The sequence below is a fragment of the Scatophagus argus genome, chromosome 9 (genome assembly GCF_020382885.2).
Source record: "Scatophagus argus isolate fScaArg1 chromosome 9, fScaArg1.pri, whole genome shotgun sequence".
Lineage (NCBI taxonomy): Eukaryota > Metazoa > Chordata > Actinopteri > Scatophagidae > Scatophagus > Scatophagus argus.
Window position 1 is genome coordinate 23,741,018 of NC_058501.1, and position 12,567 is coordinate 23,753,584.

Consider the following 12,567-nt stretch of genomic DNA (forward strand, 5'->3'; position numbering starts at 1 on the left):
CGTTTGGAAATAAATTCAGCACAAGGCATTTGAGCGTGCACAGCAGAGAGAATGAAAATAATTCAATTATCAGTGTCTTTCTTTAATACGAGTCATGTTGCATAAAGCATGACTGTGATATTGATCCATAATAGTAAATGTTCCTCACTGCTGCTCCCACTCGCTGTGTAAGGGCGTGTTTAGATTGGATTATAGCCTTTGTTTGGCACTAGCTAATGAGATTTTAGAGACAGAAAATGAAGGCTTTCATTTATTTCTATTTTGGTTATCAAGCAGAATGATCAGAATTTCGAACCCTCTGGGTGATACTTGCTGAACAACATGAGTAATTTGGGGAAAGCACAGATTTGAGGGGAGATTCAGAGGGGTTTTAGTTTCACGTCACTGTCATTCTGTTTTCTGGTTCCAAATGAAGGATATCTAATCACTCCTCAGATGTGTTCCCTCTAAGTCAGAAGATTGTTCTTACAGCAGCTTCTTGTGTAACAAACTGGATTTTTCTTCATGCCAGCATGCATTGCGCCAGAGCGGCTTTCACTTTGAACAAATGATGCAGATTTAGTTCTGCTTCCATATATTGCAGCCGTTATCAGCCGAGGATGGCATCCACACCACTATTTTGACTTTTAGAAAAGAGCAAACAGTGAAAAGGCTTCGGTAAAGACGTAGGTTGTCTCTTACATAATAATCCAAAAAGCGCAGACTGCACATTTCTCCTCTGTGGGATCAGCTCGCATTTAAAATTCTGATCCGCTTCAGCTCCCTGCCGTCCCTAAAAAAAATAAAAAAGAAACAAAAAAAACCTGTGGATGTGTGATATCAGCAGAATTATTAAATAACACACACAAGAGATGCACACATTCACTCGCAAAACAAAATTCATAGGTCGATCTATCCGCGTCTTGCTTCGGTGTGAGAAATGAGTTTTTTCAGGGATGTGCAGCAGATGATTGCAAATCAACATATTCAGTGTTGGTGTCAGAGAGAAGATTGTTATTCTGCATGGCACTCCGGAGGGTCTCGGCTCAAAGAGCAGCCTGGGCCTGGAGCCGGGAGACTACTCTGAGGTGTGTGCGTGTGTGTGTGTGTGTGTGTGTGTGTGTGTGTGTGTGTGTGTGTGTGTGTGTGTTGCCAGACAAAGTGTCTGGGTTCACAGAAAACCAATTGAGACACCTGCCGGCTACCACTGCCAGCTGCTGATAAAACGGGGAAAAGAATGTATTGGGCCTGTGGCACCAATGGCTGCCTTGAAAAGGGCAGGGTGGTTTGGAAGAACGTTTTCTCATCCATTTTTTTGTTTGTCCTTAACACCTGCCACCTTTCCTGCCTGGTGAATGATCCCAATGAAATAAAACACATTAAGAGGCAGTTGTGCACTCTGATCATTTTTATTACAAAAAGAACGGCGGCTCCAGGCGAAAAACAGATTGAAACAAAAGGCTCCAGTACAGACAGGAAATAGCTGCTTGAGCAACTGACCCACAGCTACAACATCAGGATTAAAGCACTTCACCATTTACCATGCACGGAGAGGAAACTCTGCAAGAGATACATGCGGAAAAGGAATACATCACCTCAGCACAACATCGCAACATCTGCGATAAGGTAGGAAAAGGCCACGGAAGATCACAAGAACATCACACGTCGTCAAAAAGGGCCAGAGTTTACTTCCTGTCTCGGCAGGAACGAGAGCAGGGAAGGGTTTGTTTTTTTTCTTTTTAGCGGGTTGTATGACATCTCCGTGAAGTGCAAAGACACATCAGTGACTGGCTGATTTCCAGTGTCTCCGCTACCTACGATACTGTAAACAATCTACACTATAAGGCGCACAGTTGAAAAATTGCCCAACGAAAGAGCCACAACATCAGTTCGTAAAGGGTTTGATGTGAAAACGCGTCGTCATAGTCATCATCATCAACACTCTGCAGGTCTGGCATACCAACTGTCAATACACCAACTGCAGGCAGTAAAATGCTGTTTAAGTTTCTTTAAATGGGCATTACACAAAAAACATTGAAGGACAAAAATATGAAATATTGTTTCTTTTTTCTAAAACATCAATCTAGCTTTTTTCTTTTTCTTTTTTTTCAAATTAGGCACACGGTACAGCACAGTAAATGTTTTGTTTTTTCTTCAATACCTCTTTTGGTTGCTGACATCTAAAGACGTGGACACCACAGGGCCCGTCGAGACTGAAAGGACGAACTGTTTTTATCGCACACGCACAACGGTTACACGTACTCGCTGCTGGCATCTGCCTGTCCGAACCTTTCCAGAACATTAAAGGGAGAACTTTTCCACTACAATTTCCTTCTTGGTGATTACTTAACCTGTTTTATGACCTTGAAACCAGTCTCTCCTAGAAGGAAATGACAACCAGAGAATATCTTACAAAGACATAAGGCATTTAATTCCTCTTCGCCTGAATCACATCAGTCATACAAAGTCTTTTTGCACCTCTCGTGTCTGTCCACAAAATACGCTAAAAACAAAAGACCTCCAATATTTATTCTGCAAGTTGTTTTTTTTTTCAACTAACTGTTTTAAACACTGATTGTCTACATTATCAATAACAATCTAAGGATGTAAACATGATAAGATGTAAACACTGTTATTAATAAACTGGCTTAGACCTCAAAAGATATTTCGACCCTGTGTGAGATATGAGAGAACACTAAGTCTTCCACACGTGGCATGGAGGAGGACCGAGGTAGTCCACAAGAGAACTGATGGTGGGGAAGGGGAGTTACGGGTAACTGGCCCTGGTGCATGACTTGGACGGAGGGTCTCGACAGTTTGTGGTTCGATCAGTAGCCTTCATAGCACAGCTCTGGTTGTCATGTCATGGTTGAGAATTTTCTGATTTGGCAGGGAGAAGCTGTTGAACTCTGATTAGTGCTGATTTCGACGACAACTTCGTCTGAGTTTTCAGAAGGTTTTCTGAAAGCCGTTGTTTTCCTGATCAATCAGCAGTCATTTGTTCTTCGGACCAAAGTGCTCTTTAAGCATCAAATCAGTCTTTAATACATTTATCTATTTATTTATTTTCAATTTGTGCACCCTCAGGGCTCCTCAGACGATGCGGTAATCGAACGTGTCCTTCTCGGTGTGGTCTGTCCAGTTGGACGAGGGCATGCTGCGGTAGGGGTCCAGCAGGATGCGGAAGCAGCGCACGATGAGAAGGGCCAAGAAGATGAAGAGCAGCAGCACAAAGACGAATGCCGCCTTCTGCTCCAGCGTCAGGTAGGAAGGCACATGATGGCCGCCACCCGACGAGGACAGCGTGCTGCTGAAGAGGCCCTCAGCCATCCTGGGCACATCCATGCTAGATCGTCTCGGCTCCAGCTCTTTGTCGTTTGCTGCTCAGATTTTGCAGGGGAAGATGGGCTCAGTGGATAAGACCTGTGAGGGAATCCAAGCAGACGGATTAGACTGGAGATCGTGTCGTCTGTGGCTTGACAGATGAAACGGCAAACCAATATATTGACTTAATGCAATCGTGGAAAGAAGAAAAAGTCTAAAATCTAAGGACTATAAACAGACAAGAGGAACAAAACAAAATGTGCGTCAGACCAGAACAAAGTGGCTCTCGGATTAGTTTATATTTGGAACTCCAGGCAAAAAGCCCGTTCAGTGAGGAAAGAAGGCTCAGGGGACTCCTTTGGCCTTGAATTTCTGCAGCTTGGGGGGTTTGAATCGACACTTTAGAGTCTTAGTTAGACATTTATTGGATTCAACACTTGTCTGAAGGTAGATATGTGGCTGGCTTCCTTCAACCGCAGCCTGCCATTCTGAAATGTCCAATCCGATCTCCAGTGAATTACGTTCATATGCAGCCGCAAATCATATCCAGTGGCAAAGTTTGTTTTTAAACACTGTCATACGTGAGAAAAAAATCATTTCTCCTCTCAGACGAGGTAACATGAATGAGGCAGGCAGTAAAACTGGCAACAGCTGCATGGCCCTCAGGGTCAGGTCAATCAGTCGGTTTTAGAAGCACCGGACTCACTTTTAATATGAAAATAAACACATAGCATGACTTTTGTTCTCAACAAATATGCTAAAACGGAGTTTGAACAGGAGGAGCAGCTTGCAGCTTTCTGTGTGGCACACACTGAATTTGGAGAAGATCGTTGGCTTTGTCCGTTCTATAAACAGAGCTGGAGGTAAAATCATCAATCCAAAAATAACCAGCGCGACTGTTCATCGTCTTTTTTTTGTTTGTTTCACATTGCTGCAAACCAGTTATAATTATTTTTACAGCAGAGGAGCACAAGAGACAAAATGTTTTATTTAAACCTCAGATGTGTGAGATTGTTCAGAAAACTGAGGTTGTTTTTCAGGCTTAAATAGATTTTTCTTCTATTATTCTTGTAGCCTTGAACACAGACCCTTTAAAAAGGTTGCTAACATTTGTCCACCAGCTAAACTGTGGAGTTCAAAACCAAATCTTCAGATCAAGTGAGCATCATCTAGTCTATGTAAACTAGTGTAGGTGAGAGAAAGACAGAAAATCTGTAGCAAAAACCCAACAAAAAGAACAATTAGACTTAATTAACAGCGGAAAGGCAAACCGATGAGCTGATGAACAACAGATCCGCAAACATCTGTGCTGGATTCATCACACAATAAAATCAGATGTGTACTATTAACATTATATCAACATTTCATTTAGCTGTCCGGTTATTGTCCATGCTGGTATATCAGAACATCCCCAATCTAAGCCAAAGTTTTCCAGACTTTTTGCCTTGTGATCACCTAAAACCAGGGTGCATGTCCAATGGGGATCAGCCCAACCCATAGAGCCTGAAGCTTCTCTTTATGAGGATATGAGGGAAACGTAACCATGTGTGATTTACAGCTCTGTGCACACTATTATGGTGCACATGAGAGCAATTCTGTCATTACAACTAAGAGATTTTACCACTGAGCTTTGTTTTTGTCTACAAATGAGAGGTTAGAGAGCCAAAATTTAAAAAAAAAATGAGACCAGAGTGTCAGCTGGCTTTTCTTGAAAGCAGAAAGAGTTTGCTCTGCTGGCTCCGTTTACCAATTTAAGATCATTCCCAGATTATCAATCGCCTCTGAGAAATGTTTGTGTAACCCAAACTCCAACCTTTATAGGGTTGTCCTTTGGTTACGCTCCTGTAAGCGTGAAGAGCTGTCACAGAGGCCGACAATCACTTGGGAGGGGAGGAGGATGTTATGAGACCGCTTGAAGTGACAGGACGGGCAGAAGAGCCGTCTCTTTCTGCCTTACTTAAAAAAAGAAAAAAGCCTCTGTAGGCAACTCTCAGGAGAGAGACAGAGAGGGAGCAGCGTTCAGCCCTGCCTCGCTGATCAGCAGCCTGTAATCCATCACCCTTAAAACTCAAAAATGATATTTCACAGCAGTGATTCATTGCCCTCGCTGTGAAAAATGATAAGAAGCTGGCTGTTTGTCTTTGTCCGCTGGTTTTTCATAACCGTTTACTGTCAAATTATAATCTCGTCATCTTGTCCTCCAAGGACACTGCGAGGTTACGGAGTATTAGCACTTTGGGCCAGAAACCACTTGGTTATGTAATGCGCTTCAAAAGACTCCCCACATTTCTATCATCAGCAGCTCCATGACTAAGTGCTCAGAGTTTGGAGCTTTTCTTGACAGTCTTCTTACACAGGGATACAAGAAGTGTTTAATCTTCCACTGACGACTTCAGAGAGGGATACGCTTTCAATTTCAAAATGAGATGTCCACTGTTTGAAGAATGTCGTGTTATCTGTGTACTCTGCTCATCAGCAGCTACGTTTCATGAAAAAATAACCACTTCTGAGGCCCTGAAATAGCCTCTGGATGACAGAAATACGTACACACCGATCAGCAGGGGTGTGGGATCACAAGTTTCATCACGATTCAATATTTTATTAAAGACAGGAGAAGCTGCCATCCCTTTCTTTTCTGCTTTTGGTCATAAAACACTAATTAATTTACTTGAAATTGACTCCATGACATTGGAATTTCAAAATAAAGTCATATTGTTGATGACAGCATGGATCAATGTTTTCACTTTGCATCTGGATTCTTGCAGCCCTACTGATCGGCCACAACAGCAGTTTAACGGTGTGGGTTGTGAGGTGAGGCCTTTGTGGATCAGACATGTTCCACATCGATCAGATTGAGATCTGATTGACCCTACAGCGCCGCGTGCAAATCGTCCTGACTGGAGGGGTACGTGGTCTGCAGCAGTGTTAAGGTCGGTGATACGGGGGTGGTGCACGCCAAAGAAAACCCACATGAATGCTGTAGTCGATCAGTTATTCATGTCACCTGTCAGGGGTTTTAATCATTAATCTGATTGGTGAATGTCTGATTTTAGAAACTGCCCAGAATTATATGAGTTATCATTCATTCATGAGTTAATTTGGTCCAACTGTTCAGCGTTATGTTGCTGTGGTGAGGAGGAAAAACAAAGTGATCGACAAGTGGGAGAGTGTGACAAGGACATGGAGACAAATTTAGAAATGAAGCCAATTATGTTGTAAAGTTAAGCTAACCTGCAGGCTGAGTGTGTGTGTGTGTGTGTGTGTGTGTGTGTGACTGACTGTGACTGACAGAGAATTCAGAGTGCATCAGAGGGGGTGAAATGAAACAGGAAAATTACAAGATTTTATTTTTCAGCATGTTGCCGGGGCGTTCATAATATAAAATGAAGTTATTGCAATGAACAGATACATTATGAAACACATTTTTAAGTTTTAACTATGAAACGAACAGTGAAATATGTGTAAAAATGTACATGTAATAATATTTATTCGTATTTAGTCTTGACACGTGACACACACTGTGTTTCATTACATGTAAGAGACAAATAAACCTTTGATTCCTTATGAGCCAACATGCAGTCATTTCAACAGGAAGCCGACTGAAACTGATCCAGAATTGGAAATTTTTGATATGCGTACAGTGTTTAATTAAAAATCTTTACATTAGAACTATAAACTTCTCTAATTTTATTTAAAGAGTTACATACTTTCATGCAAAGAAATGCAAGAAAAGATTAAAAAGAGGGTGTACATAACTAAATTACCGCTTGAGGTCCAAATATGACGCCGTTCCAGTGGAATAAATGAAAAGATAAAAAGACATGCCTTTCATTCATTCGGTGCTGATAAGAACATATACATACTTTAATTTGGACAATCCTTCCGGTTGTATGTAATCCAGTCCTGATCAAAGGTAGACACACCCGCAGCCTGAACGCGTTAACGCTCAACAACTCAGCGCGAAATGAGGAGCCGCCATTAACGTGAACGTCTAAAACCTGCATGTGCTGAGCCTGAGCCTGAACCTGAACCTGAACCTCATCTGTTCCGACTCGACCCTGACAGCCTTAACATTGCAACGAGCCGGCATGTGAGCCACAGCAGGACTCCTCTCTGCACACGTGGATGCATCAAAATCTGTTTCCTCTCCGGTGCGTCGGACGGTTCACACCTTGACAGCACAAAACCAACCCATTAAACACACACACACACACACAGGAAAGCAAAGGTGAAGGTGAATGTGGTCGTGCTCGAGCGAATCGGCGGCAGGTGAAAGTGACCGAGTGTGTGAGCACTAACCTGTTGTTGTCGGGGGCGCTGGGGGATCTCAGTCAGCGGCGGCTCTCCATCCCGCTCGATCCGACGCTTCTGGCTGCAGACTCTTCTCACCGAAACGACAGCAGCGAACAGACGCGTCCCTGCAGACTGCGGGGCTCCTCACTTCATGACAGAAAAAGCCTCGCAGTGCTTATTTCCCTGTCTTTGCTGACTGAGCCGGGCAGACCTCACCCTCTGCTGCTCGCTTGTGTTTTGTTGACGCGCAGCTCATCCCCGCAGACTCGCGCGCAGAGATGTAGTGGTACCCCGTCGCCACTGGCAACCTGTTGCCATAGCAATCCTCCAGGTAGGCTATATATTGCAAGCGGATGAGGGATAGGTGTGGCTCTCATATAGCTGCAAATCACAAATGGGCTAAATTAAGAGAAGAGCCAGAAGAGCACAAAACACAAATTAAAGGAGAAGGAGACTGATGTAAAAACAACAACAACAACAACAACAACAAAGCTGTTCATTAAAGGAGCTACCAGGAATTTTTAACTGGTCATCAAACAGTCTGAATTTAATATCGATGGCTGTATACAACCAGCAGAAGCAAACAGTAACATCAGCCAGAAGACAGAATAACATGAACTCAGATAAAGCCATTTACAGCACACAGACTGGAAGAGCCTGTTTACACTCAGCAGTGAGGAGTACCTACACTGTATGGACAAAAGTATTGGGACACACTCATTTATTATTGAACTCAGTTGTGGTATGGGGCTGCTTTTCAGGGTTTGGGCTTCCAGTGAAGGGAAATCTTAATGCTTCAGCACACCAAGACATTTTGGACAATGCTATGCTTCCAACTTTGTGCCAACAGTTTGTTGAAGGCCCTTTTCTATTCCAGCATGACTGTGCCCCAGTGCACAAAGCAAAGCTCCATAAAGACATGGTTGGATGAGTTTGGTGTGGAAGAACTTGACTGGCCCACACAGAGCCCTGACCTCAACCCCATCCAACACCTTTGGGATGAACTGGAACGGAGATTGTGAGCCAGGCCTTTTGGTCCAACAACAGTGTCTGACCTCACAAAGCTGTTATAGTTGCACGGGGGTGGGGGGACGCCAACTCAGAGACTGAAGCAAGAGAAGAAGTGACAGGAAGGGAAGAGCAAGACGAAGAGCAGACGAAAACAAGAGTCAACCTTGGCCAGTCATTCACCAGATGGAGAGAACTGCGGGATTTGAAAGGATTCAAAATGACCCTGAACTGATTTGAAGGGTATGTTGTTTACCAGATCTGCAGCCAGTTCTGCTAGTTGTAGGCTTAACAGTTTACTTTGTTTTGCCATTATAATATTACAGCTCCACATAGGCACAAATAGAAAGCCTATTTCATCAAAAATGTTTTGAAAAATAAGTAGTTTCACTTACTTTCACTTGCCACCAAAACTAATGTTCATAGTAGCCATATAGACATCTTTGTGACACTGCAGCCTTTGTTCTCGTTAACACTGCCGCTTTTCTCTGCAGGGGCTGCCAAAATCAACACAAACTGAAACTTCCTTGTATATCAGTATTTTAAAAAGCACCAATCTTGTTATTCCAATCCCTTAAGTGCATTACGAAGACAGTTTGTCATGATGCAAAACTGGCAGCGTATTGTAAAAAATAGGATTTGTTACAACAAACCATACATCCAGAAAAGACATGCAACCCATTGGGGAAATCAGAACAGACTTTGCTGCACATGGACTGCTCGCTGGTCCGGCTGGATGTGGGCAGCGACTGTTTTGAGGTTAAGGCGTGACAGGCATCTTAAGCAGAAAACACTCATCCTGTGTATATTTTGGTGACAAGCTGTAGAGACTTTGCTGTCTCAGCCTGACAGATGCAAATTAGCCGTCAGAGCTCTGGGAGGACGTGACAGCCCATGGAGGGGTCACATAGTGACTGTGCAGAGCAGTCAGGAGGGAAATCTGAGGTTACATAATGTCCTCCGTCAGGCGTGGCAGCCTAAACGTTGTGCAGTGTCTCCACCCGGTGGAGGTTAGCTAGGACTGCAGGTGCTGAGACTACATCATAGTAAGTTGCGTTCAGAGCCGAACTACAGCAGAAGAGAATGTCGTTTTAGGGGTCGGGCTTTTGTTAAATAAGGCTGAAATCAATAACCTCTTTATCTATGCACACAGCTCTTAATGCAGGCTGATTGTAGTGTAATGTAGTGCTTTGACGCAGATGCAGACAGGAGTTAAACCCTCAAAGGAAAAGTTCAAGGTCTTGACAAATATATTTATTTGAGAGTTTGATGAGCAGATTGATACGACTCTCATCTGCACAGTAAATAAGATGGCAAAACAGAGTTAACAAACTCCAGTTCAAACAAAAATGAAAATTCAGTCATTATCTTCTCACCTTAATGCAGATGGAAAGTCATTTTAAGTTCCCACCACAAGCGACAAAGTTACAAAACTCCCTGTTTCCAGGCTAGCTCAAAGGGTTAGCCAGCTAAGCTAACTGTCTGTGGCTACAGATTCTTACTTAGCTTACAAAATTCTAAGTGGTATTGATCTTCTTATTGAGCCACTGGAAAGAAGGCCAAAAATCACATTTCCTAAAATACCAGTGTGTTCCTTCATCGCGGGTAACATAAGTTAGTCAAGCATTAAAGGCCACCATTAAGACGAGGGCTGAGCCTGCTGAAGATCAGATGTGCGATGTTCTACACCTTAAATGTCCTTATTTCATATATAAGTCAGCTTAATCTTTATATGAAATGTTTGAAAATCAGCAGATTCTGTTCCACTCACTGTCTCAACTTTGGGGTCTGGATGATATTTTAGGTCATACTCTGTACTTAACAGGGTTATGAAAGCCTGGTCAAGGGAGTTGCCGATTGGACAGCTGCCAATTGGTCCTTGCTGCTGTGTCAGTATCTCAGTCCACAGTTCATGCTCCAGAAGACAAAGATCACAGAAAAATAACAGTTTGCTTTTGCACAGTTTCACCAGCAGGTTGCAGGTTGCTGGAGCAGATCCATGCATATTCGATGAACACTGAATGTGAGACGTACGAATGTATTTCTGCTGCACTACAAATGTGTCTGACACATGAGCAAAGCAACAGTTTGATTGCACTACATGTGATTGTTTTCCTCTGAACGTTATTAATGAATCTGCTGAATCTTGCAGAGTCACATGTTTACTACTGCTGCAAGGCCTAATTTCACTTGGGTGAATAGTAGGCCATGAACCGGAATATGAAATATCTGTAAAACCTTCTGTGTCAAAAAAGAGAATTTTGATCTTTTAAAACTATAGTGTCAGCACATTAGTCTTGAAGCCAAGTGCAGACGTTAAAGCTTTCAGAATTTTGGTCAGCTCAGACCACAAGACCTTCATGTTCCCACTGTGAACAAGAAAAAGTCCAAACTGCACAGTCTCAGACGAGGTGCACTGATTACAAGATTTTTCCATTTTGAGAAATCCCTGATTGGAGACAGTGATATGGTGATATGATACAGGCAGAATGTGTCAGTGCTTGAGGTTCAGATTCAATGGATTCTGTCACAGACACATGGTGTTATTTATTTCAAACAAGAAAGCAAGTAGACAAATAACACAGACGTGATTTACAGGAGCCACAACTTGTAGTGGAGAAAAGAAACACGGATTAACCTTTAATCTACACAAATTATTAATGTGTTGCTTTCTGGATTTGAGTCTTCGTCTGACCTCAGTGCCAAGTCACTGGCAAAGCCGATTAATCAGCCGAATTTGTGCTGAATTGAGGGTTCTAGTTCAAAGAAATTTGATCGGGACAGCCAAAAGTCTTGTGGTTTGCGTTTGCACTTTAATTCACAACTAAAAACTTCCAGGAGTCCTTGGTTGGCTGGTTCTGATCTCATTATGCATGATACTGAGTATGGAGGCAGTTTGAGCTCATCCTGGAGCCCCTGCAGGGTGAACATCTTCTCCTGTCAAAAATCTTGCAGGGGAGCTGCTACCTGACCTTGAAAACCCCAATACCTCCCCAGGCTAGGAACCAATTTCCTTTGTCTGACTGCTGGATGTTCAGATGAAGCTGCACAGAGGAGCCAGAGAGGAAAGTGAATGCTGATCATCTACCAAAACCAACAGCAGATATGTGATTGGTTGGAGCTGGCAGGGTGAGTGTTAATGTACATGAACTTACTCAGTTTCACAAATGAAGGTACTTTCACACATAAATGAACACATGCAAATGACCATCGGCCCAATCAGACCATCCTCTCTTTAATGTGGGAATTTGCGTGATGTGATAGTAAACAGAATATTTGGGCTCTGAGAAATTATATAGTGGGCATATTTTGACATTTAATGACATTTTGTGACAAAAAAGTTGAATTGATTTAAGTAGAAGAAACAAATTTCCACACTTAACCTGAATGTGTGTCTGTGCCAGCCAGGTCATCAGAACCTTAAAGCAGGATTCAGTGCAGGTTTTACACGCTGCTGACACTGGTTCAGCATAAACAGATCTTTACTTCTGTCATATTGACAGCATGTGGCTGTCAGGCCAACGCTGGCGCTGACAAACTGATCACATTGCTGTAACCTCAACACATACTCCCATCACACACGTTGTCATCTTAACAGGCTCGGAGAAAAAAAAATGAGCACATTGCCAGAACTCGCAGCCAACACATGCTGCATGATGCGATGCCAGCGACTTGGCAGCTGTCGTCTGAAACCTGCTCACCACCACTCGATGCCTCTCAGCAGGCTCAGTTACCCTTTTATTTTTTAAATCCTACCTGGCTCGTGTCAAAATGGCTGCGAGTCAAGAGGAGAAATCCATTAAGTACACAAGCACTGATCGATTCTGGCTGGGATGTTAACCCAAAACCCCAAAAACCCAAAACAGTCATCTGGGCCCAGTTTTTCAAAACTTTTCATCTCCAGATTTTGTTATCTCTTTTCGGTATCCCAGAAAATAAAGATCTTGTAGGTGTTTGTAGGTT

General features: G+C 42.9%; 1 protein-coding gene across 1 annotated transcript; it reads right to left on the reverse strand.

Annotated features, from left to right (window-relative positions):
- Positions 1–1,375: 1,375 nt before the first annotated feature.
- LOC124065424 (cortexin-3) lies at positions 1,376–7,965 on the reverse strand. Its single transcript, XM_046400816.1, has 2 exons — positions 7,603–7,965; positions 1,376–3,402 (listed from the first exon to the last, which is right to left on the reverse strand). The coding sequence occupies exon 2, from the start codon at positions 3,322–3,324 to the stop codon at positions 3,073–3,075; it is 252 nt and encodes an 83-aa protein (XP_046256772.1). The 5' UTR covers positions 3,325–3,402; positions 7,603–7,965; the 3' UTR covers positions 1,376–3,072.
- Between the last annotated feature and the right edge of the window lie 4,602 nt (positions 7,966–12,567).

Excerpts from the sequence above, each read along its gene's own strand:
- LOC124065424 (XM_046400816.1), bottom strand. The coding sequence starts at position 3,324 with ATGGATGTGCCCAGGATGGCTGAGGGCCTCTTCAGCAGCACGCTGTCC.